This window comes from Trichogramma pretiosum, unplaced genomic scaffold, assembly GCF_000599845.2.
Source record: "Trichogramma pretiosum strain Unisexual culture from Peru unplaced genomic scaffold, Tpre_2.0 scaffold20, whole genome shotgun sequence".
NCBI classification, from domain to species: Eukaryota; Metazoa; Arthropoda; class Insecta; order Hymenoptera; family Trichogrammatidae; genus Trichogramma; species Trichogramma pretiosum.
In genome coordinates, this window is record NW_019641696.1 from 2,086,757 (window position 1) to 2,113,027 (window position 26,271).

At 41.6% G+C, this 26,271-nt stretch overlaps 6 protein-coding genes across 7 annotated transcripts in view; 5 read left to right on the forward strand and 1 right to left on the reverse strand.

Moving 5' to 3' along the window:
• The first annotated feature begins 537 nt into the window (after window positions 1–537).
• Window positions 538–2,502, forward strand: LOC111694328 (low-density lipoprotein receptor-related protein 6-like). Of its 2 annotated transcripts, XM_023462054.1 has the most exons (4): window positions 538–682; window positions 872–930; window positions 1,185–1,660; window positions 1,731–2,502. In XM_023462054.1, exons 3-4 carry the CDS (start codon window positions 1,247–1,249, stop codon window positions 2,301–2,303), a joined length of 987 nt encoding a protein of 328 aa, XP_023317822.1. In that variant the 5' UTR covers window positions 538–682; window positions 872–930; window positions 1,185–1,246; the 3' UTR covers window positions 2,304–2,502. The 2 variants fall into 2 exon arrangements, with proteins under 2 accessions (XP_023317822.1, XP_023317821.1); XM_023462053.1 differs by lacking the exon at window positions 538–682 and having other exon boundaries at window positions 783–930.
• Window positions 2,503–2,545: 43 nt separating this feature from the next.
• On the reverse strand, window positions 2,546–4,196 carry LOC106656520 (polyglutamine-binding protein 1). The gene is made up of 5 exons (XM_014377529.2): window positions 4,014–4,196; window positions 3,823–3,929; window positions 3,578–3,753; window positions 3,324–3,504; window positions 2,546–3,247 (listed from the first exon to the last, which is right to left on the reverse strand). Exons 1-5 carry the CDS (start codon window positions 4,072–4,074, stop codon window positions 2,846–2,848), a joined length of 927 nt encoding a protein of 308 aa, XP_014233015.1. The 5' UTR covers window positions 4,075–4,196; the 3' UTR covers window positions 2,546–2,845.
• Window positions 4,197–4,334: 138 nt separating this feature from the next.
• LOC111694336 lies at window positions 4,335–5,100 on the forward strand. The gene is made up of 3 exons (XM_023462119.1): window positions 4,335–4,636; window positions 4,722–4,889; window positions 4,966–5,100. The coding sequence occupies exons 1-3, from the start codon at window positions 4,568–4,570 to the stop codon at window positions 5,098–5,100; spliced, it is 372 nt and encodes a 123-aa protein (XP_023317887.1). The 5' UTR covers window positions 4,335–4,567.
• A 67-nt stretch (window positions 5,101–5,167) lies between these two features.
• Window positions 5,168–7,996, forward strand: LOC106656462. The gene is made up of 5 exons (XM_023462067.1): window positions 5,168–5,440; window positions 5,520–5,727; window positions 5,796–6,016; window positions 6,089–6,675; window positions 6,748–7,996. Exons 1-5 carry the CDS (start codon window positions 5,256–5,258, stop codon window positions 7,200–7,202), a joined length of 1,656 nt encoding a protein of 551 aa, XP_023317835.1. The 5' UTR covers window positions 5,168–5,255; the 3' UTR covers window positions 7,203–7,996.
• A 2,591-nt stretch (window positions 7,997–10,587) lies between these two features.
• Window positions 10,588–26,271, forward strand: part of LOC106656461 (chondroitin sulfate proteoglycan 4) — a 44,724-nt gene continuing 29,040 nt past the window's right edge. Inside the window, exon 1 of the mRNA XM_014377459.2 lies at window positions 10,588–11,092. The gene's annotated coding sequence lies outside the window, so the exon portion shown is untranslated. The remainder of the gene's footprint in view (window positions 11,093–26,271) is intronic.
• On the forward strand, window positions 21,273–22,404 carry LOC111694337 (chymotrypsin-C-like). Its single transcript, XM_023462120.1, has 4 exons — window positions 21,273–21,348; window positions 21,425–21,750; window positions 21,816–22,094; window positions 22,171–22,404. The coding sequence occupies exons 1-4, from the start codon at window positions 21,273–21,275 to the stop codon at window positions 22,402–22,404; spliced, it is 915 nt and encodes a 304-aa protein (XP_023317888.1).

A 26,271-nucleotide genomic window follows, 5' to 3' on the forward strand; every position in this document is an offset into this window, starting at 1 on the left:
TCATTATTTATTATATTTAGGATACGACTCGGCGAGACTACTGCTGTGTGCAGCATAAGCAGCGTCCGAGAAACATCAGTGTCCAGCGTCGCAGCTCCGTATTATAATAGACGCGCAGATGTAAATAAAAGATTTGCGCCTCGCGTATTAATGTCCCATATATGGCAGGTCACGTCGCAAATAATCATCGTCATCGACATCGTCGTCCATTGCGAGTGCGAGTCTCTATGTGTTTGTGTGCGTGTGTATACGTGTGTAACGGCTCGGCGTCGAGCCCCATAATAACGGCGCAAAACGAAGCGAGTCGTCGGCGTTGATCTCTCGCATGTGCAGTATTATAGGAAGAGGCGGTGATTCCGAGAGCCCCGGCGGACTCGAATGATTACACGCACGCATATGTATGCGACGAGGCCGGGGCGTGCGGCAGGCAGCAGCAGCAGCAGCAGCAGCAGCTAGAGGCCCCGAAGAGAGAGTCGCATGTATATGCGAGATAAAAGAGCGGCGCGCGTATGTACGCATCAACGCCACCAATTGGCCGATCGCTTGATGAATCCTAAGTGCAATGACATACGACGATTGTGCCGTGGCTGCAACGGCATCGGGCATCGTCGTAGGTATATTCGACCGCGGGCAAATAGTCGCTAGACAGGATCGCGTTCGACGCGTTGTCATACATAAGCGCGTAATATTTATTTATTTATTTATTTTTTTTTACCGTAATACATATATAAGTATATATATTAGAGAGACTGCCTGCTGATCTGCTTCTCTGCGAGCGGAGAGAGGCTGGATCCCAGCAGGAAATTGTCAACGAGTCGTTCTTTTTTTTTTTTTTTTCTTTCGTTACCTGCACCATGTTCGGGATGATTAGGCTGATCGTTTTGTTCGCGATCCTGGCGAGGTATAGTTCCACCTGCTCGGCTAGTCCTCGTAAGTATTGTTTATTGTACATTTCTACGCGTCTTCGTGAAAATTGCGAGCTTGCGAATCACGAGCTTGCGCATCGAGCTTGACAAATTTCTGGATTCAACCGTGTTCTCGCGTTTCATCGTTTTTCATTATTTCTCCTTCTAATTTTTCATTTTTGATTCCAATTCGACTTGTACTCGCTTTTCAATTAATAACCCACGATCGAACGATATACGTACTCTTGTTTGTTTTTATTATTTTGCGCTCGAGCATAGACGCGAAAGGCCGTACGCTACCCGCTCAGCTGTACCTGCTCGACGGCGACGAGTTGCTGCTCATGAATCTCACCACGGGCATCGACTCGCCCAGCATCCTTCACAAGTTCGTGAGCGCCGAGGACTACGACCTCGACACCGATCGGCTGCTGTGGATCGACGCGATGGCCCGCATCCACTCGCGCCGTCTCAACACGAGCAGCCGACCGTACGAGGATCGCCTCGTGCTACAGTACCAGCCGAGCGTGTCCACGGCGCGCATCACCTACGACCTGGTCGGCCGCAAGTTCTACGTGATCGACGGCGAGTCGCAGGAGATCGACGTGGTGGACGAGAGCAACGACTACCAGACGATACTGTTCGAGCGCGGCCCCATCAAGGAGGAGCATGTGGTCAGGGAGAAACCGAGGCGGATCGTCCTGGACTGCAAGGAGGGACTCATGTTCATCGTCACCGTGCTCAACGGCGTGGAGAACGTGAGAGAGAGAGAATTTAGACTCTAGAGAGAGACTCCAAGTTTCGATCATTGTATATTTCATTACGCAGATCTACCGATCGAACATGGACGGCACGTCGAAGAAGTTCCTGATCAGCGGCGCCGGCGGCGACGAGCTCGTCGTCGACAACCCGAGCAAGCAGATCTTCTGGATCAACGTCCAGGCCAAGGTGATCGAGAGCGCCGACTACGGGGGCGGCAATCGGGCCTTCGTCGCCAAGGTCCAGGCGCCGTCCGTCCTCGCCGTCTACGATCGTCAGCTCTTCTGGCTGGCCCACGACTACGCTCCGACCGCGAGCAGCGGCTCCTACATCAAGACGTGCCAGCTCGACGAGGTGGGCTGCGGACACAACACGACGAGGCCTCTGCTGCGGCTCGGCAAGCTCGTGCGTCAGCCGCGCTCGCTCAAGGCCTACGGCATCAAGTCGTTCCGCGCCCAGCAGAGCCAATCGCCCTGCCGGCAATCGAACGGCGGCTGTCGGCACATGTGCCTGCTCACGGGCGCCGAGGAGAGGGCCAGCTGCGCCTGCAACATCGGCTGGCGGCCCTCGGAGTCGGACTCGCGCGACTGCCGCATGGCCGACCGGAGGAACCCCGGGGATCGCGACGAGCCGAGATTATGAAATTGCTGGGCTTGGTGCGGAATCGTCGATTTCGTCGAGAAGATGCTCACCTTTTAAAGAGAGAGAGAGAGAGAGAGAGAGATTTAATCAATATTGAATCGACCGATTCGGCACCAAGCTCGGGTTTTTTGTTTTTTATGATTATTCGAAATATAATCAACTCGATGGTAGTTTAACAGTTAGGGTTTTTTTTACAGATATTTATTATTATTTTATTACATGTATACTTGAAAGAAAAAAAAAACGATATTTTATGTTTTACGTAATCCATGTAAATATTCGTAGCTTCATACGATGCGTTAGGGTTTTTTTTCTTCAGTCTTATGTAGCCATATGGTAAACGTCGATTTTTTGTATTTCAACAAGTTTATTCACGTTTTTTACATTTATCATTATTATTATATTTACATTTGTATTATGTGCCATAATATTGTATCAGATTATTTACATCTAATTTAATTTTTAATCATTATACATTGATTAATCTTATGAGTAACAGTTTTTTTTCATTGAGTCATGCTCCGTCTGGAATGTATATTGATTTATTCCGATTCTTCGTCTTTGTCATCTGACTCTTTGTTAGCTTTGTTCGACCTTAGAACGGTACCGGGGCTAGGGTAAGGTCTCATTTGGTAGAGCGGACCAGTAGCTGTACTGTCGACTCCAGTTTTGGCTTCGTTTCCTCTCACTAAACCATCTGACCATTTACCTCTTGGTATATCGCTGTAAGCAGCTGGGTCCATAGGATCTAGCGTTCTATCTTTCTTAGTGTTCTCCCTGTTCTTGTGATGGAACCTTCTGTTGTCGCCGCTTTTGTGTCTGTCTGATCTATCGCGATCTGATTTCTCTCTATCCGGTTTTTCACGATCCATTCTGTCTAGATCTGATTTTTCACTAGTCAATCTATCTGTGCTGTCTTTTTTATAGCGTTTTGGTTCTTCAACCTAAATAACAATGTCAGTCATCAATACATAATTTAACATCTTGTATCATTTGATTAATTCCGATTATTTAACCTACCTCTGTTGTTTCCTGATCACTACCACTTTCATCGCTTGAATGATCATCATCTTTTTCAGCCTCTTTAAGGTGTAACTCTTCTCTTAGTTGAGATGCAGGCTGAGAAATTTGACATTTCGGATGACCTGGTGGAAACCATGAAACCAAATCAGAAGACCAATCCCAATAATAATGTATTCCGCTGTTAAAAATAAAAAGTATTAAGTAAATGTCAATAACAGATGAAAATGAATGAGATGCAACATTTACAATACCTTCCAACATCATAAACAGCTTTCCAAGTTTCAGGTAATGGATATTTTTGAAGCAATTTCATTTGTCTCTTGAGATATTTTTCTGAAGGTTGGGGATGTCCTTTTCCCCACAATTCCTTACATTTTTTTGAACAATCGTGGTAGATGTTGTATTTATTTGGACATGCTGGATATCCCTAAAAATGAATAAAAAAAATGAAAATGTCGTTAAAAAAATACAAAAATAAATGCTGTTCAATGCTCACCATGAACTTTTGACTGATATCCACTTCATCAAAGTCATCTTTAACAACATCATAATCTTCGGCAATGATTTCTTCATGTACCCTTTTCTTCGGTTCCTTTTTATCATCTACAAAAATATTCAAACATCATTACACATTACGAACGAAACATCAACACAATTAGTAAAATAGACCATAGGTTATGTTTTTACCTTTGCCTTGAATTATTCCTCGCTTAGCTAATTTAGCTAATAATGCTGCTGGGAGAGGCATGTTTCTCGTTTAAAAAATAGTCAAACAATTGTGTTTTAAATCAAGTACAATCGAACACTGTTATGAAACTAATTCATTTGCTGCATGTAAACATCAAACCGACTGGATGTAGTCTGACAGTAACATTGCGCCTTGCGGCCTCATCACGCGTGGTGAAAACTGGAAAAACATGGAACAACTGCTGTCGATAATGCAGACTTGTGTACGAACTCTAGCAGAAGATGTTAACCTCCTGTGCATCGAAATGTAGAAATGTAAACAGAAGTTGCAGTACGTCAATTGTTCCAAATATTGATAACAAAAATAAACATTTTAAGTATAAACCGATAAACCGTAAAGGCATCATCAAGTCCATCTATAGCTCGATGCTTTAAATAATTACTTACTAGAAAAATCGAGTTGAATTGCAGTTAGTCAATTGTTAAATTTTATATGCTGTCGGCGAAGCGGAGCTTCAGCGAGTCGAAATAAACAACAACAAAAAGCCGTCAAAATGTCTAGCAACACTTCTAACGATAATTCAAATGCAATTTTACAAGACGAAGAGGACGTGGTTCTTGAAGTAATTAACTTGTGTGCAGTTGGCTAGTTATTGATTTTTTACAAGAAAATATTTGTAAGTGTTATTGTGTGGTTATTTTTTTTAGGGAAGCGCGTTACATCAAGCATTGACGAGCTTGGGATATAACAATTTTGATTACATACCTAGATATAGGGCGGAATGTTCGACGATTGAGAGCGATTCGCAAAATCCAGAAACTTATGAATCTAATTGGTATCAAAATCGAAGTTCTGTTTGGCAGTATTTTTTTCAAGTAACTAATACTTGACATAATGAAAAAATTGCGTTGTTAATTTGAGGATATTAATACAATTATTCTTTCACAACAGGATGATAAATTGAAAATGAGGTATCTAGAAATAATTGCAAATTCAAATGTATTGTTAGATGATCATGCGCTTGCTATACAAGGATTTTTCAGAGATCCTTCTCCTTCCGTTTATAAGCAAGTAGAATCCAACTAAATTTTTGCTTTAACATTTGCATTACAAATATTTTTAATTATCATTTTATTTTTTGATACAGAAGTATTATTGAATGGTTCCCTTACATTGGCTCGACCGTAGCTGTGACAGCTTCAAGCTTTTTTGAAAGCAGAACTAGTATTTGCATAGCAGTGATGGCATCAACAATTTGTTGTATGTTTAGCTACAAGGAAGTAAAAACGTGGATGTCTGTTAAAACTTTAAAAAATTTTATCACTGCACAAAATGATCTACATCAGTTAGTCAAACAATGTCTTAAAATTTTGAGGAGGGTTTATCGTAAAAGATCGAATCCACTTTTTTTGCAAGAAAAAAATTCGTAAGCATCTCTACTTATAAGATTAAATTGAATGAACAACTAATGTATTTTATGCTCTACCTTTTATTGATCATTGCAGTCTATTGGGAAATAGAAAATTAAATATTGTTACTTCAATGAAACAGGCACTGATAGAAATTTTTGAAAATTTATCTTCCATATACTACGAACAAGCTCAAGACATTTACGAATTTTTACCTGATAAGATGCAGCTTAATTGCATCTTGACAAAAATTGAGTTTGAAAGTGATAAAGATTCAAATGAAAGAAGCTATGAAGACATGAAAGTAATATAATTTATTATTCACAACCATATTAAAAGTTCAATTGTAATTAATTAATTTTTATGTTTTAGAGTTTGTACTACACATTCATTCTGGTTCAATCAGAATTGTTATTCATTATTGCAAATACTTACAATGCCAAAGAGATTAATACTTATGGAGTTCCTAATAATAAGCTTTTACAAATTATAAAAAGTCTGACTAATTTACTAGATATTTACCATACAAAACTTACAAAACTTTACATAGAATATCAAAAAACTGAAGTAAAACCAGTTAAACGAGTTTTCAGGTAATTTTTAAATTTAATTTTCAATATTATTGATAATTAATAGAAAATTATTTCGCATAACATTTGTTGTAGAGGTCTGCCGAATTCGAAATGGCAAGATACTTACATTCACTTAGATTTGACTTCTCAAAGAATTCAGTCTGCCTTTCAAGAAATCTCATCCATATTAGAATATATTGATACACATGCTGAATATGATGAAGATAACACACAACTTGCTGAATTTGCTACAGACAAAATGAACGAAGCTTATAAAATGATAGAACAAGCTAAAAATTTTGCGGAATTCTCTAGTTTATTAATAGCCAAGGCACAGAAAAAAGCTGTAAAAGATGTAGAGAAGGAAGAGAATAACGAAAATTTGTTCCCATTAGAAAATGATAATAGACGAGTTGTTGTGATTGATGACTATCCAGAAATACAAGATGAAGTATTTGAAGAATATATAAGAGAAGAATATATTCGACCGCTTATAGAAAGTAGTGAAGGTATCATGGAAAGTTTTAAATTAGACAAACTGTTGAAAAAAAATTTCATGAGCGAATTGAAAGAAGTTTTAATTGAAAAACAAAGAACTATGAAAGAAAGAGAGCTCAAGGCATTAAAACGAATGTACAATAAAGTTCGTAGGGACTCTTGTGCCTCTAGAATCGAACCAGGTAATAAATAAATAAGAAATTCTAATAAAAATTTTCAATAAAAATCACAAAATTATTATTTTTTTTTTCTAGAAATGACCAAATGCGGAGAAAATTTAGCTGCCTCGGTTCCAAAGTTACCTGGTACTACTTCAACACCAAAGTTGAAAGATTTAACTATTGTTGAAACTGAAAATGATGAACGACTCGAGGATAAAGAATTTTCAACTTCATCGCGGCCAGCCCCGCCGCCGCCGTCACTGCCACTGCCATCATTAGAAGATCCAGTAAGCTTTGAATCTTTCAGCGACGATAGTAAGGAAGAGAAAAAATCGCGTAAACCTGTTCCATTACCTCGAGTTAAAATGCTCAATACCAATGATGAAATTGGGCCGCTTCAACGCTTTTCCATCACTCAGATTACGCCCAACTTCAAGTTACCAGCTTCTTTTATTAAAACTGAAGAAACATTTGTGGGTAGTGGGGAGAATTCGGACGAAGAATATGTTAAGAGTGATAGCGAGGATGATGATGTGGTTGAAAATTAATAGTCATTTTGTTTGTTTGAGTGTTTGTTAGTTCGTTTGGTTGTTTTTTAACGTCTTTAATACTCATTTATTTATTGATTACAATATAATCACTTTATTTGCAACGTATACTATATAATTGTACATATGGATCTTGCATGTTATGAACTGTTAATGTCATTCCTTATTGAAAATATGGAATGTTAAATAAGAATCGTTGAGTCGTTATTTTTTTGATATGAAACATTTATGGTCTAATTGTGAAATTTTAGACAATAGAAAGAACTACTTAATTATTACTTGAGTAATTAGACTTTTGCAATAGGTAATAGCAATAAAAATCGTAATAGTTATTGCAATTGAAAAATATTTATAACAAATCAAAGTTATAAAAATACTTGATATTATAAAATTTGTCCTTTACTTGAAAAATCTACAATTTTATTAAATGTATCATAGTCGTGGATATTTGAATCTTATACTATAAATGTGTTAATAATATTCAAATTTCATTCGTTATGAATATGATTACGTGTGTTGAAATGTTGTAATCAACATCGCTAAAAATCCATTGCGTTCGTTATGTCTTAAAAAAGCATTTTTTTTAGCGATGCCTATATTATCGAAATATTATTGGTACACGTTAAAACATGATAATCACACACTGTTACCGTTTGTGTTCAAGTGCAAGGATTTGACACGAATTATAATTAACGCTGCTGGAGAATATCAGATTGTAAGTTTGCGAACTGAATGATCGCGATCCTCCAGTAGCTTTTGTGTAAAACAAAGACTCGTACACGATTGCATTTAAATTTTTCGATACAATAAAAAAAGTATTGTCAAATTTTCATATTATAAAAATATCTTCATGTGATAGTAAATTGCAGTAGAAAATAAATTATATACAGCGTCAAATATTAGATTACCAAAGTGCACATTTTTTTTCTGGATTCATCCTCGAGCCCAATGGACACCAGAATAAATAAACAAAGCTCGTGCGGGGGTGGATCCACGTTATCGGCCGAACGTCGGCAAGCGGCATCGATGCCTTCCCCCAGTCCCCCTGCAGCGACGTACACCAAGCTCACGGCTGTAATCGCTATAACTTGTGTATTTGGAGTAGCCCTCGCTTCGTGGGTCGGCAGCGTCGGTATCGCTGCTGCCCGTGGAGCAATTTCAACGCAAACTACACTCGAGGAGTGTCAAAAATTTATCGGTGCCGGTTCTCAAGCCGACCGTTGCTGTATACACTGAAACATTGGCGTTTGCGAAAATTATAATGATCAAGGCCAGGATGTGCGAGGTAAAGCTTAGAAATAACGTTGATTTTAAGAACTCGATTACGCATGGATATGATGATCTTCAATCAAATCTCTTAGGAAGCTGAGTCATAATTGATCGATTCATTGATATGCAAATAAAATTATTTACAGAAATTATTTTTGAAGTGGAGGTCGGAGTCAAGTTGAAAGATGTTTGTCATCATTTTCCGATAGACTCGAGAATCGTCTAAACTATTTTCAAATATTATTTTATACCTAAAAAGGAAGAGCAAGTCTACAGAACTTAAAATTTTCTATTTTCAGTTGCTAATATAAAGCATAAATTACAATAGCATTTCAGCACTTCATAATCAGGAAAACCAATTGACGAAGTTACATCGAATGCAGTGGGGTTTATCAACTCGTAGATTTATCAATTTTTTGCCGCGAGATTGTAAAAACGTTTGAAAGTAAATACAGTAAAGGTAAGCGCACAACTTCATTGCTAAACGAAGCTAATTTTTTTTTTTTTAATTTAATCTTCTTTTTTTTTTGAGCTTTGCAAACATCGTTGAGCAATGGCAGATACGCACAACGTATTTATATAAGTACGCAAGTGATCGACGAGCGGGCCCGCGCAGAAAGAAAGATTCTCTCTCGAGCTCTTCATCCCGTGCTGCTACTGCCGCTGCTTCGTCGTCTTATCGCCGCGCGCGCGGGTACTTGTACTTTTTCGAGCATAAAAAAACGTGAAGCGAAGAGCAGTATGTCTGTGTGTATGTAGTATAGTTGTACGTGCAACGTCAGCTCGTTTCACGTATATAATATATAGTCGCGTATACACAAGCAGAGATAGAGTGCAATTGAGCTTTCAAGAGGTGTGGATGATGTAAATAAGAAAACGACGACAACGACGACATCGTCTGTCGAGGTCCACGATGGCGAGCTTGCGGGAGTGGCCGGGTATACACACGAAAAAGGAGAGAAAGAAGAAGAAGAAACAAGTAAGCTCGCGCGAGGGGCCACAATTTTCATGCTCGTAATATGTATACGTCGTATAAAGCACACACGTGCTGGGCCGCACAAACAAAAGTTTATACACGCGCGGCTGAGGTGCAAACGAGCTGCCTGCTTACACACATATAATAACGTGTAAAAAGCTCGCGCCCGTAGCACCGCAGCTAGACCACAAAAACCAATATGAGAAGAGGGCGAGAGAGAGGGAGAGAGCGCAGGAGGAGGTCGAGTGTCTCGCAGCTGCTTTTGGCCTAGAAACCGACCTGCATTCACCTGTGCCACAGCATCGGCATCGTGCGCGCACGATGATGCATATAATAGCCAGGTTGACGCGCTTTATTAAAATAAATTAAGACATAACGATGCGATATGCCTTTATATATGCATCTGATAATTCTGCTGGATCGCGTCGCGATTTGGGTCACTTATATACAGCTTGACACGTGGAAGTTCGCAAGAGTAATTATATAAAGCGTCGATTGCGGTTGCGGTCAAATCTTTATACTTTTAATTCGAAATATTCGATCTAAAAAGTAAAGCCGTTTCTTTTTGATCGTATAACATGCCAAGTACATGTTTTCGAAATCGCATCCGATCAACCGACGTGACAGCTGCGACGTTCAAATTATATATAATGTACAAAAATCCGTGCCACCCGCACACGCGAGCCGCGAGCGCGAATACGCGAACTTTGGCGTATCGCGCGGTATCGCGAAAAAAGATGTATCGACGCGCTCGCCCGCTGCACATGATTGATGACACGAGAGAAAGATCCTTCCCGCACGAGCAGCAGCAGCGGCACCGCCAAGATCAAACGCGCCGCCGACTGTATAAAAGCTCGAGCGAGCTTGCGATTCGCGCGCGCGCGAGGCTGTGCGAGCGCTTTGATGGTTTTTGGATGTATGTATATCGTATATATGTAGATGGTCCATTGGCTGCGCTTATACAGAGAGAGAGAGCGCCGGCGCGCAACCGACTCGTCGCCGTATAGTAGTAGACCGTAGTCGCAGCCTCCCTCTGCTGCTGCGCTACGAGCATGCTCAGTCGCGAGAAGAGCCACTATTTTCAGTCGTGCGACGAAGCTCCCATGGTAAAGGCGGCTGCAGCAGCAGCATCAACTCGGTTCGTCGCAGGAGGAGGAGGAGAGGACTCGTTTTCATCGCGCGCGCACCACCACTGCCAAATGCGCGCCCCGTGCTTGTGCGCCGTAAAGCGATGTGTGCGCTGTGAACGCGTGTGCGAGTGTCTGTGTCTGTGCGCGCGTGTGTCCACCATCGCCGCAGCAGCAGCAGAGTAAAAGCGAGTGTCGAAGTGATCGAGAGAGGAAAAGAAAAAAAAAAGGGTATCTTGGCCACGACCGCGTCTCGAACGCGAGCTTTTCCGGCGTGAACTGTGCGACTGTGCGTATACCGCTTCGTCGGTTTCGAGTGCGAGCTTGCGGTGCTTTTTGTACACCGACACAGCCTTATCACACACACACACACGTACGTACGTAAGTGTGTCGTCGTAGTCGTCCGAGCGATCCCTCCCCCACGCACGGTGGCATCTCTCTACACCTACCATTTGTTTTCTCAACGAAGATATTTCAACGACGTCGGTATCAACTTGAGAACCCACTTGAACACAGAGGTAAGTCGTGCGACACATTTCAATGTTACCTGTGCTGTGTTTATTCTTACGATGCACATACACGTATATATCTATATGTACGGCGCTCGAGGAGCCGAAGAGTCACAGTAGTGTGCAGAGAGAGAGAGAGAGTCGTTGAACTCCGCGCAGCCTCTCGATATGTATATACGTATACGTGAACGTGCAGACACATCTTCGGAGGGTATAGAAATTTCAACTTTAGATATCGTGGGCTGCAATTCTCTCTCTCTCTCTTTCTCTGCTGCTGCCGCTGCTGCAAGGATATAGAAAATTATACACGTAAGCTGTTGCCGCAGGAGCTTGCAGCAGCTAGTATAAGGGAAGCGGTGTAAAACTACCATATATAGCTGGCGACGCTACGCGGTTTATATACGCCGTATATACATGTATAGCCCATGGATTAAGCCATAAGCCGGCGGCGCGCAGTTGCAGTTTTACCCCGACGATCCTTATACCCTCTCCTATACCTTCCCGCGCGCCGTTTCGGCTATACTGTACGCTGCTGCTGTCTTGACACTCGTTCATAAATAATATCCCACCAGCGTTTCTGCGAGCTGTGGAGCTTCTTTCTCGCTATATGCGAGAGAAAAGCTGAGAAGCGAGACAATTGAAAATAATCACCTCCGATGCGTGGTACAATTTTTTTACCCCCAGTCGTGTATTATATTTATATACACATACGATTGTGTTGCGAATGGAAAAAATTGGATGAAATTTTTGTAACGCCCCTGAAGGGCGCTCCGAAGATCGAAAACGCATGTATGCATATAATGGTGCGGTAAAAACGAAGGCACTTTTAGGGTATTTGACTGGCGAGCGTCGCGCAGCAGCAGCAGCTGGTGTATTTATTCTCGCGTGCCGTCGTCGCTGCGTGCATGTGGGATGTGTGCGCGCGGTGTGTATTTTTAACGGAAACGACAGTATAAGCAGCGAAGAAACACAGCGACTCGCCTGCTCGCACTTGTGCGCGAGTTGGTTTTCGGCCGTTTTTATTTTTATTTTTGATTCTCTCGTCGAGATACATATACTGTTCCCGCCTATGGAGTGCGTGGGTATAAAGCCATGAGCCGCCGTCGTCGTCGTCGTCGTCGTCGTCGTAGTCCAACAGGCATCTGTGTGTGTGTGTCTCCAAATACTCGGCTAAACAACGTCTTCTTTTTTTTTTTTTTTGCTCTCCGCGTGCGCAAACATCGCAACGGCCGTCGATCGCTCGTCGTGTGTATTTTGTATCGTTGCAAGCGGAAAAAGTCTCTGCGCACGGATTCGTGTACATGTGTGTGCTCGCAATTTTACGTTCGATCGAAGCTTGCGGTTATACAGCAGACTCGGATACGATTTATATGAAATATATAGAATATTATTCGAAGCCCGTGAATTTGTCGAAATAATATTTACGCGCGATTCCCCGCTCGTTTGAGCATATAACATAATATATTATAAACGTTACGAACGAAAACCGCATAAATTGTAAAATTTTCTGCCAATGTATACGTTGGCAGGAAATCAGCCGCAGACTTTGCACAGCAGTATGAACTGCGAGCTGCTGCTGCCACACTGTCGTATCAAAGTCTTCGTAAACACGTTCAATTAATCAGGTGTACGTACGCACGCCCGTATTCACTCTTTGACGTCCCCGCTTTGCAGCTTCGTGCCCGCTTCATATAATAATATAATATATTGCCGTTAAATAGAAAATCGATTGCTAATAAGCCGCGAGACTTTCACGCGCGAATTCGTTGCTGATTGGGAGATCGAATGTGCGTGCAGCTGATTAAGCGTAAAATAAAAATGGAAAAACAAGGAATGTTTTTTAATGGCTGGCGGTAAAGACTTGTTGATTTTGTGTATGCCCTAGTAAAAAGTATTCAACGTTTTCATGCGGCTAGTTCGTAGTCAACGAAAAAGTTTCAGAGACGTTAAAGGGTCTTTTAGTCCGGATATATAATAGCATATAGGGTATGCTTTTGCCTATATTTCACGCCAAGTATAGATCCTCTATCAAATAAGCGATTTTTCTTTGAACGACCAACCTAATACGATCAAAACCGCTCGTTACTTTCGCATGTTTTCTTACTTTGCCCCACGCACATTTATAGATAAAGGCGCTCGTCATCTAGTGGCTGGGCGAAGTTTTAACGGTTTCGTCTGAGTGTGTACATGCGATAAGTAGCTCATAGGTGTCTCCGGAATCTGTTTAAGGGAATTGTTTATCTCGCGGATTACCATACAATGCGATCACACAAAAAGAGAACTTCGTCACATAATTTTTAGAATCGTTCATAATCTTGACTTATACAATTATTTTAACGTTGACACTTGCAGATATACAGATGAGAGTATTTGCCATCTAATGGTGGAGACTCAAAGTGATATTATCGTAAAAGTGTTTAAAACTGGTATTAATCTTTTTAAATAATAAAATTGTTAACATCAGGTTAGTTAAAATGATATATCAACAAAGACAAGTTAATCAATGTTCATGTATTACACATGAATATTTAAAACATGTTAAATGTACATTTTATGGTCACTAGATCATTATCAATTTGAGCATTTCTATACCGCAGGGCCTCTCGTACAAAGACCTAAAGTTGACATTTTTGCAAAATTGATGCTTATCGCTAATCAAGTTGGATTTTTTTGAATCTTCGAAGATGAAAAAATTCAGAGATTCTTTTTCTGCTAATCAATTTCTGTTAAATTGTTTAATTATTTCTCAGCGTCTGTGAAAAATTCGAGAGATATCGAAATGAAAAAAAAACCGGACGACCGGCTATCTCTTGCTATTTTGCGCTAATTCGGGTCGCTGATAAAGGATTACAGACCCTCCCCAAAATTCTCAACATCACGAACAAAAAGTTTTTTGATACCAATGGTTTAAACAAACTTTTCTTAAACACACAAATACGGGAGCAAAAAAAAAAGGATTACCTTCACCAATACGAATTCGTCATAAACCAATCTCGAAAACTTTAACATATCCATACACGCGACCGACCGTAAGGATATGTGGATGATATACAGGTATATATCTACGCCGAAGCTCTGCATCAGCAGCAGCAGCAGCAAGAGAACACAGAACGAGAACGACTCGTTTGCCATATATACGTATACTCTCTTCTCTCTCTCGTAGCCGGCGCTCGATCGATCGCCGACGAGCTCGCGCGTTACTCGCGCGCATCACCGGAGTTTAGTCCATGCAGCAGCAGCATATAACGCGCACCCATACACGCCTTGTCTCTCTCCAGAACTGCTGCTGTCAGTCTCTCTCTCTCTCTCTCTCTCTCTGTGTCTTTGTGCGTGTTTGTACTGCACACACGTTTATATATATCTAGCTGCACACACTCACACACACATATAAACGAGCTTTGCAAGCTCTATATGCTGTATGAGGGGGGACGTCTTTCTTTTATTTTTGGCATTTTCTTACGATGTCTTATATCGCATGCACGTCACGTTTTCGCGTCATCGCGCAGCAGCTACAGCAGCAGCAGCAGCAGCAGCAGCAGCAGCAGCAGCAGCAGCAGCAGTAGCACGCGATCCCTATCACCAGAGACGATATAATATTTTATGTACACGCGCGCAACGGTGTTTATGGCGTAAGTTTGCGCGACGACCAAGTCATATAATGCGTATAGATGCGCGACGTCGTCTTTATCGAGGAGCGCGCTCGCGCTCGCTCTGGCAAGTATGGCAGAAAGAGCTGCGGCGTACACGCTCCTCATATACTTTATTTATTACGTTATCCCCGACCGAGCGCGACGTTTAGTCTCTTATTTTTCTCTTGATGGGTTATATATAAAAAAACGTCCAATTGCGATGCGCCATTGATTCATCCGCGATCGTTCCTTTGCGTATATAGAAATTCCGTATTGGAGCAAAAAAATGCGAAATTCATTCACTCACGTGTCGTCGAATAATACGCCACGATACGATTTCGAATTCCGATATTATTATATACGACGACATCGACAAAACCGATGCAGAAAAATTCGTATATAACTGAATAAAAGTATAAACGAGTGCGCGAATACTCGTATATACGCGCATACCGATGTATAATATAGGAATGACCAGATAATGGAATTTCTATTCGCGATCGAGTATGTATAGTATCGTTCGTCACTCGAGATTCGCATTTGTCGACTAAATGAATGGATCGGATTTACGCCAGGTGGAAATGCTCGACGTTTAATATAACGACTCAATAACGTAAAAAGGTGACCGTTGAAAAATATTTTGAAATGTATCGACGTTAATTAGCTTGCATTCCGTGACTTTATTGTTATAAACATCGAGTGACCATTTTAAATGATCTGGAAATGACGATTTTATCGTGTCAAAAAATTTAGACGAGCTTTAAAACCGCATTAAATCAAGAGGTGCGGTAGTACCTAGCCGGCCTTTTTATAAAATTATGTTAATAAAAATATATAATGATTAAAATAAGTTTATTCTATTGAAATCCATTGAAATTAGCCTCATTTAGCTAAGAAATGTCGGTTAGGTGCAGCGCACCTTTTCTATACATCTGCACGAAAGAAATAAAAAAAGGTAGTTCTATAGTTAGGGTACTTCCGGTGTTCCGATTGCTACCAAATAGGTATCATTCGATAGGAAATCAAAAATAATGAACCCATGCAAATTTTCAAATGGTTTGGTGCCACGTATAACACGTTTTTTCCGATTTTTTGTCAAACATGAGTCAACCACGAGATCTCGGGGAATACTTAACCGATCGAAATACTGATGCAAGATTTCGAAAGGTACACAGCTCTACTTCAATAGTTTGCTCTTAGAATTTTCAATTTCCCGGAAAATTCATCTCCTAAATCGATAATTCACTGAAGCGTCGTGTTAAGATTATGTTTCAAATGGTCATTTTTATGTCAATCACGAGATCTCAGCGAAAAAAAATATTGCGGGGAATTGAATGGTGTAATTAATTTTCAATTTTCACGGCTTTCCCGGAGGCTTGGGTGAAAAATAATTCGATATTCGGATTCCTCGTCGAATTTTACATGAATTTTAATTGTCACACTCCACTCGCAGATAATTGATACGACGAGAATGCGTTTAATCGAGATTATTTGTAACAAACGCGTAGTAATCTCTGGGAGTACGTCGCCATATTGGTGTATCTATATGCAGTAGACTTCGACACCCAATAGGAAGATGAAATATAAAGTTGCCCACTTTTAATTTATATACAGAAGAAAAAAGAATTGATATATTAGACATTTTACGAGCACAAATAAAAAGTCATTAAAGCCTCTGTCTTACAAGTTCGATTAATTTTGTTTACATGTAATCCAATAAGGTCTGGACACGCAAAGTGATACTTCGTATTGAAAATCTAAGTACAGCATAAGTAAAGTGTTGCTATTGACTATGACTTGTTTCATGATTAATGAGCGAGCAATAACAACAAATTTAACTTTGACGATTTTTTCGAAATTTTAATATTTTAATGAATTATCTCCAAATTTGTAAATAACACTTAAAAAATCTATGATGGTCACACTGTATCAAATAATTAAAAGTACATCTTTGATGATTATTTTGATATTCCAATACATTAGTTATAATTGATTTGTGAAAAATTACAATTAATATTTTATCGGTAACGTTGCTATTAAAACTCTTCTGTTGTAAATAAGAGTATACTTTGCCGGAATTAAAGCTTATTTATAAGTAGTTTAAAATGTAATATTAGCCAAGGCCGATCTCGCAAATAAATATATTATTAGTCATTATTATCAAATGCTTCATTTAAATAATTAACCGTAACTGTAAATTTATACCTTCGCCACTAGATGGCGAGGGCACCATCATCGGCAAATATGTAACTGGCAAAGTCAAAATAATTGCATAAATCAGGTTGTTAGTTTTTCACAAGGCATGCTTTGCTTTGGTATAACGATGTCTGCCTCCTGCGCACGGTCCTTTAAGCCTCCTGTAGGCCTTCGTAGCACAAAGTACGAAGGATGGTGATTTCATAAATAGAAAAAAAATTTAAAACCATTGAAGCCAATTATTGTTGATTCTTGTCACCCCGCGATCATTCCCAAAATTAAATAGCCGAGCTTTGCATACGAGAGGTGTACTACTGCGGCCCCGATAACAACGTTTATACCCGCACAATGGCTTATATAGAACTGCTGCGCGAAGTCGATGCTGTGTCTAAGCGCATACGCTCTTGCGTATGTATACGGAATCCTCCGATTTCTTGCCTCGAACGCATAGTGAACGGCACGTGTAGCCTAGGTAGTACGTGGCGTTACCGTACACACAGTTTAAGCGCGGTGAGGCGAGGTAATAAATTACTCTCTGTTTCTCTCTCTTGACGCAAGCTCAGACGTTGCCGCGGCCGCGATTGATTTATCTCGAGAGATATCGCGCGAGAAATCGAACTGTGTGCGCAGCATTGCGTATGCACGCACGCACGCGCTAGATTCTCTGCCGAATTTTCAACGCGTAATGATCGTGACGAATTAAATTATAAATGTAATGGCTGCACTCCTACTCAATTTACGCGGCTCTACTTCCGTGTGCGCGCCTCAAGAAAGCCCGCCGAGTGCTGTCCCTCGCCGCGCTTGTGCGTCGTCGTCGCGCGCGTTGAAACACCCGCATTCGCATAAATTTCCTTTTGCGATGCGCCGCAGCGCCGGCGACGACGAGTGAGGGACGCGCTCGGCTAATGTTATTATTATTATTATTATTATTATTATTATTATGTACAACACTCAGCTCAGAGACTCTGCTGTGTGCAGTAGCAGCAGCAGCAGCAGCAGCAGCAGCAGCAGCAGCAGCAGCAGCAACGGAATCTTCGTGTCACTGTTGGGGCTGCTGCTGCTGCTGCTCGACTCGCTGCCTGTCTTCTGTGCTTTAATTCGCCGCTGCGCTTCTGAATATAGCTCGCTTGTTTTCTGGCGACGGGGCCTGAGTGTCGTCGTCGTCGTCGAGCTTTTGTCGTCGCTTCTTCCACGTAGATATTTTCACGTGTACGATAGGCACTATTTTCATTATAAAAACAGAACGAAAATGACTTGGATACCTTTAAAGGTATAGTAAAATCGTTTTACTTCATTTTATTTTAATCGCAACGGCCATTCGGGAGGCGATCCTCTCTCTTTGGCCCTTTAAAGCCACAAACACACACACACACACACAAACATACAGGCCACCTACTCCGGTGGTGCATTCAACGAAACGAGCTTTCTTATTTTACCAACGCGGCAAGTCGAGAGAAAGAGCTGGAGAGCTATATAATAAGCTTTTTCGAATACGCATAAGGATGCGGTGTGCTTACATACATACACAGGCATGCAAGAATGACTCGTGCAGCGTGTGGTTGTGTGTATGCAAGGATAGAGAAAGAGAAAAGGGATGAGGGTGGGGGGATAAAAACCAGTAGCCGAGCTTTTCAAACGTGAATTTAAAATTCACCCACACGCTTGGCTCGGCCAGGCTACGTATACGTACAGAGGGCGAGATAGGAAAGGAGAGTACAATGGAGCGAATAAAGAGTGTAGTGAGTGAGAGAGAGAGAGAGAGAAAGAACAGAAAAAAGGCAATGTGAATCTTTCCCTCGACTCTTCTCTGTCTCTGTCTCTCGCCATCCCCTGCGGTGGTACGACGGTAACAATCGAGCTCTTTTCACCGTTGAGCTTGCGCGTCTCTCTCTGTATATATAACTGAGTATATAACCGACGCTTCCTGGGGACGATAAAACTTCTTCTCTCTCTCTCTCTCTCTTTTTTTGAGAGGGGCGGAGGAGATGGCTAGCTCAGGCTCTCTCTTTGTCGACGACATCCTCGACGTCGTCCAGGTCGCTTTGGCGCTTTCTCTCTAAAACCGATGGCTTTTTTACTTATATGTATACAGGCCCGCGCACAGCTGTGCTATATATACACAATATAACGTGTGCCGCGAGCGTATCGATTTTTCTTTCCCCATATAGCGTGCTGATGCTGCCGCTGCTGCTAGCTGCACTTGTATAGGAAACAGCTGCAGATGCAGCAGCAGCAGCACGAGTTTGTGTTTGCACTCGAGTTTCGAGTGTGTTTGTTTGCGTTTCGGAGAGAGAGAGAGAGAGAGAGAGAGAGAATATAACGCGCGAAACTTGCGCGTATACGTACGTATGTGTGTGTGTGTGTGCTCAGTACTGCGCCGATTATTTTCCTAGTCTTTCATTCGATTTTCATCAACGCCGCGCGGATCGCGAGCTATAACGAAAAATTAATGAGAGTTTAATCGATTTATCGAGAGCTCTCGCGCTCGCAGCAGTAGCACATCGATCGTACTAAAGTTTATAAAACGAGTGTAATGCGCGCGGCGCAAGGGCCCCACCCCATTACTTTACGCTCGTTAATATAAGTGAAAAATTCATTACTAAAAGCCGATTGTCGTCGCTTGAACTCTCCGCGCGCAAGTGTGTGCGTGTGTGTATACATAAACTCGAGCGTGAAAAGCGGCGACTTGAGAAAACTCGATAATGTCATTACTTAAGCTCGCGGTATAGCGGCGGCGCGAAAGTTGGAATTTCAGGCGAAATCTTTTCCGCAACTCTCAGCAGCTTCGCGCTTAATATGCGTAGAGCAGTATAAGTATACCCTTTTATTATAACAAAGCTCGTTGCTCGCGCGGAGGATTAATATTGAAAATCGCGTTTTAATAACCTCTCGCGGCGACGAGGCGAGTAATCGCTTCTCTCGTAGCGCAGCACGCATACTTACACACCGACGCAAGCGAGAGAGAGAGAGAGAGAGAGAGAGCAAAAACACTATGTGCGTGTGGCTGTGTGCGTGGACGCAACGGAACGTCGAGGGAAGAGGCAGCAAGAGCTACTATTATATGGCCGCCCCCGCGCGCGCGCGCGCTCGAGAGCTTTTAAGAGCTCGACGTCGAGTTTCTCATCTTTATGCCGTGTTGAACATAACAAAAGAGGAAGAGAGAGAGAGAGATCGTCGTCCACGTGCGTGTTAAAATATACATTAAATTCCACGATCTCGACTCTCTATATATGCAGTGACTATATGGGGACTATATAGCTGCTTGCGTAATAGAATAGAGGAGAGAAGGAGGAAGAAAATATATAAGGGCACCGGTTCGTGGCTCTCTCTCTTTTCCCTCGTTTGTTATATTTACGTTTTTGGCTCGGGCACGAAGCGCGTAATTATTCACGTTTTACCTCTCTCTCTCTCCCTCTCGTTTTCCTCTATATATAGACGCGTGCCCGAGAGTGTGTACGAGAATGGCAAGCGGGAGAGAAAGACGACGCGACGAGGTGATTTACCGAGCGTGAAAAATGCATTCCCGTACGCGATTAGCGCAAACATTATCCGTTATTTCACTTTGCGCGCGGCACAGCCAGCGAGCGAGCTCGAAGCGGTGCAGGGGCGCTTTTACATATATTATGTATAGTAGGGAGCGCGTACGTGTGCCTTAAAAAATTATTAATCGTTAAAACGAATTTGACGATAAAAAAGTTGACTGTACGTGGAAATTTGACTTTTTTCTTCTTTGAATTTTTTTTAGATGGTCCCTATAGATTCGCGTACAATGCATGTATATTAATTAATTAGGGTGTTCGTTATTTTATATATTGCTTTTCTCGTATCTCTCTTAGCTCTAGATTACTTCTATTTTACTGAAAAATGAGAAAATTCTTAGAGCAATGGATTTTTTCATACACTATGTAACAAAAGCTCCGCATAATCAAAATCAGTCTTTACTTATGACAATGACTTTGGATTGGTCAGAAATCGTCAGATTTTTAATCAACTTTTACAATTATCTAAACTTCACTTATTATTCGTGCAATAATAATATCACGGACTATTGGACCGTCATAACTGCTGCTTATTAAAAAAAATTCGTTTAAAAAGATTTCGTTGTAAAATAGAAATTAGAAATGTTAAAGTTATTTAAGCGAGCCTTATCTTACCGATACGATAGTAAAAATCGAATTTCCTTCCGACTATGCATGCTTCCGAATTTTATATCTATCGACGTAAGGTATTATGTAGTTTTAAAAAATTTTATGAATTTTTCGTGAAATACCTCAGTGATTAAATTCTTAAAGCGTTCGAGCATTCGAGTAAAAGCTTCAAAACTATCAGTGCATTAGTAGATAGATTAAAATTGCATAACAGACATGCAGAAAAAATTGTTTTTCAGTTTATTCCTAGGATTACAATTAATTGACCCGATTACTAGCAATGCCATCGGCAGTAAGTTTTTAAACATTTTCTCATCGCTCGTTACATTGAAAGAGGTATATATTTCCTGTTTATCGAACGATTTTAGAGAACAGAACGATCAAAGGCGAATTTGCATTGCCGGGACAATTTCCCCATCAAGTCTCGATACAAGCCATGACTTTGAGAAATTGCACCGAGCACTTTTGCGGTGGCAGCATAATCGACCGTTGGCACATCCTGACGGCTGCCCACTGCTTCACCAACCAGGCACTGCGCGAGTTTCTCGACATACCGTGGACCGTCGTCGCGGGAACTGTCGATTTAAAAGATCGCGACCATGGCGTGTATCGCGACGTCGATACCATTTTCATACCGTACAATTACACGGAGAACCAAGTCGACGTTTACGATTACGATATAGCCGTGTTAAAAGTGAGTTGGAAAGATACCGCATAATCAATCATTTATTAATGGTTTACAATTTATTGAAAATGTAGCTGAGAGAACCGATGCCCATAGGCATTGAGCCGTACATCGACTTTGTCGATTTACCCAAACCCGATCAATACTTGCCACCGGATCATCGAGAGGCACTCATGTCTGGATTTGGGACTTATTATCAAACGGACATGCCGGACGGCCAGATAGTATCGGGTCCCATCAGTCAATTTTTACGATTCGCTCGTGCGCCAATAAACGTAGAGGAGCCCGGTGACGTTTGTTACGATGATCAGGTTTGCGTCGAAGCACCGGACCATCTTGGAGGATTCTGCTTTGTAAATTAAATTTTAGAGATTGTTTAGAAAATTTAGACTCGTTTGTTCAAATGTCGTATAACTCTCATTTTTTTAGGGTGATAGTGGCGGTCCTCTCTACGACGAAGATTTACAAACACTAATTGGCGTTATCAGTCACCACACGCATTATTATTGCGGAGATGTATCTAAATATACGAGAGTCTCAGCTTATTTGGATTTTATCAAAGCCGTACGCGATGATAAGATCGATGATTATAATATGGTGTGGTACTATAATCCACACAATTATTCATTGGAATATTCAAAGCTGTCCGTTTGTGATATATGAACAAATAATTTTAGAGCTATTATTATCAGTCTTTGAAAGCTTATTTCCGCGTTGTTATGAAAAATTGATTTTTTATACTTTTTTTACGTGTTTACCATGAAACATCAATAAATTTATATGAATAATATGCATCATTCAATGACAAGTATTATTAATCTATACGCTATAAGTTTCTTTACTTTTTTTTTTAATTAAGTGCCTCGCCACAGCAGTACGATTAGTTATGTATTTTTAACCCTGTGCTCCTATGAAAAGAAAAACTAGTAAAAATCATAATTTGAGGCATGAGAGTATCATGTAACTTGACTAAACTTCAAAAGCTTTTCAATCTTTGAAAAATTTTTTCGAAATATCACTGAACTCGGCGAATCAGGTGCAAATCTTAGGCGTCATACAAACCTTTATATGGGTAATTAAACTGATAACGTTTGTTACCACATTAAAATTACGTTTACGAGCAGTGATGCTCGTTACGCGTCGTGATTACAAACCCGAAAAAAGTCCGTGACGAAGTGAGGATGACGTCGAACATCTCGTCATTTTTTCCATCATACCTGCCATCCGCAGCTGAGACGGTGCGGCCAGAGAACATCATGCGCTAGCCTATACTGCACAGTAGTGTAGGGAAACTCGAGCTCGAGATACTCAATTATTCAACGTCTTTTCTCTCTCGCTCTCTACGTCGGGGAGGTAGTGCGCGCAAGCGAGTGTAGTGGACGCAAAGTAGTAGCCTATACCGACCAGAGTATGGCGCGTCTGCTGCTGCAGCCGCACACATGCAAACACACGCATATACACACTTACAGGCGGTGTCGCCCGTAGCAGCAGCAGCAGCAGCATGAATATCTGAAATCCGAGCGCTACTGCTCAAACATCTCAAAAGCTTAGGTAGTACTAGTAGTAGTAGTGCTGCTACTAGCCGTAGTAGTAGCCGCGTAGTCGAGTCGATGTATCGAGCTGGTGCAGCAGCAGCAGCAGCGGCTGAACATACGTATGAGTTGAAGCAAAAAAAAAAGGAGAAAAGAAACGAAAAACGAGTTCAACGCCGAGGCCGATAGCTGCTCTCGCGCTTCGTGTGACGAACTTATGTATGTAGGCTAGAAGAGCGAGAAAAGTAAAAAGTAGAATAAAAAAAGGAGAAGAAAATAACGAAAGAAACGAGAAAACGAGAGCAGCCGTACAGCACAAAACGAGAGCTTGCGCGAGCGCGGGGGCCCTTGTTGTCGTCGTGTGCTTTTTTGATTATGTACTCGAAAGACGGGGACGAGCGACCACTACAACGTGTACTTACGAGGTGTACCTGTGCACGTATACTTACAACACGTTACGAAATCAAAAAAAAAAAAATAATAATAATAATAATAATAATGTACTGTTTTATTCCGACCGTATATATATATTATATGTGTGCGTCTCGAGCAGCCCGGCGCGCGAGCTTCCGCGCAAGCACACACAAACGTGTAATGTACGCACGAGTACGTATCGTATACGGTATATGTAATATGCCGTAAACGCGTTGTAAATGAGCTTCATATATATGTCGTGCCATTACACGGTCGCGCGAGCTCCTGTGTGCAAATTCCTTTCCCTCTCTCAGCTCTCTCTCTCTCTCTCGCATACGTACGGTAACGTATCTCTATGCTATGTGCGTGCACACATAGCTTGCGTGTTATGTGCCACGCGGTCGCGATGGAGGTGCAGTGGTGGTTAGTCGACTTGCGCGCATAATTTCTATTACCTTTGCGTTCCTTCTCTCTTTTTTCTCTCTCTCTTTTTTTTTTTTTTACATCCCTCACTGGTTGTATGGCTAGTTGCACGTTCGCAGAGTAGCCCGGGATGAAAAACGGTAAAATTGTTATTTTCTCCCATCGTGGAATGGGAAAGAGAGAGAGAGCGCGTGAGAAATCCTTTTTAAGGATATGTGTACCCCGCTATAGTACGCGGCATGAAAAAAAAGTATACATAAAGTTTGGAGCTCGCAGGGAGAAAGGAAAATACGAGCTCGAGCTTTATGAGTTCAATGTTTTTTTATGCGAATAGTATGTAGTATATATGTATATAGGAAATTGTATGTGCGCATGTGTATGGGTGTATGTGTGGGTGTGTGACCGGGAATCCCAGAGAGTGGATTTTGATTTCGACGGAGATAGAGAATAGAGAAAGAGAGTGTATAAGGGAGAGAAAAAAAACTCTGCCTCGAGAGCTTGCATAAACACGCGTATATGTAGTACGCGTATATAGGGAACATAAACACATTAAGCTTACGGGAACAAAAACTGCGCCTCGTGCATGCACGCGCGCCAGTCTCAAAATTACCATCATCTTTCATCGCTCGCGAGATTTCACTCCGCTGCGTCTTCTTCTTTCTCGTGCCCAGGAACTTCTCTTCAAAAATTACTCACGAGGCTTCGCTGTAGTAAAGCTAAAATCCGTGCATGTAAAAATCACGTTTTGGACTATATGCACCGAGGGTAATACACGTAAATATGCGTGCACGCGAGGGGCTGCAGACTCGCAAGCTCGAGATTGTTGAAATATTTATATTTTTCGAAATTTCTTTACCATTATAATAATATACGTAAGCACGGGTACACGTACCTATCGTACGTGCTTGCACCGTTGAAAAAAGTCAACTTTTTTCTTTTTTTTTTTTTTTTTTTTAATTCATCGTCGTGCACGCGTATGTATAACAAAAAATTATCGTCACTGAGATAAACCTCTCGTGCAAATCATCGTTTTCTTCTACATAGACAAGAAAAAAGGACAAGAAAAAAAGACAAGAAAAAAGAACGAGCTTGCAGACCGTTCAAAAAAGCTCCTCTGATTAATCGTCTCTCGTGCCGCTGCATAAGTAGCATTACGTACACACACGTTATATTATCTCTCTCGCGTATAACGTTTCTCTCGCTCGTTCTCGTGCTCTGCAGGTCGATATAAATTTTACGATTTACGTAGCGATACGTACGTTATAACGCATTATGCGCAGCGCCGCACGCGAGTTCGAATATTATCGCATACGCACAACATATATCGATGCCTCGTCGTATTATATATAGGCGGCTATATAGGCCGCGAATCGTAATGCGCACAATGGGTCACATCATCTACGTCGTAACATATTTACTGTCGGACAACTACTACTACTCGAAACTTGCCGCCGGCGCTGTTGCCCATTGCTAGGATTAAATCGCGAACCAGTATATAGCGGCCCATCGGCTCGTTCGTCCTCCGTGCGGCGCACGAGGCACATAAAGTTATGGGATTTACGACTTGGATATGTTGCTCGCGCAGCAAACTCGCTGCAGCAGCAGCAGCAGCAGCTTCGGCCGCGCGCGTCATTATTGTGTACGTGTAGCATCTGTGTGTTTGTGTGAGTGCCGTTGACGGCCAGCAGCAGTAGTATTACGCCATAATATACCGATGGGGTGTCGAGCGCGTATCGGGCTACTGCTCTACTGAAAATTCGAACTTCTGCTGCTGCTGATACTATATACCTACCAATGCCACCCCTGCCTCGAGCTATGCTCGCCGCCGCCGCTGCTGCTGCCTGCAACGCAACGACGCCGAGTTATTTAGCGCTTAATTGAGGAATGCCGATGGGATTCCAGAGCGAACGAGCGCAGCTCTGTATATTATTCATGTATAGCCTGACATAAACTGGAGAGACGATGCGTATAACGTGGTACAGAGAGAGAGAGAGAGAGAGAGAGAGACCTAACGCGTGGTATTATTATATACAGTATAAACGACGCAGCAGAGAGAAAGAGAGAGATTGAGAGCAAGAGTTCGACATTCATTCGAATTATTATAATTTAATTACGAGACTATCTTGTTCCGGTACATACGTATGATATTTAGTAGTCTCGA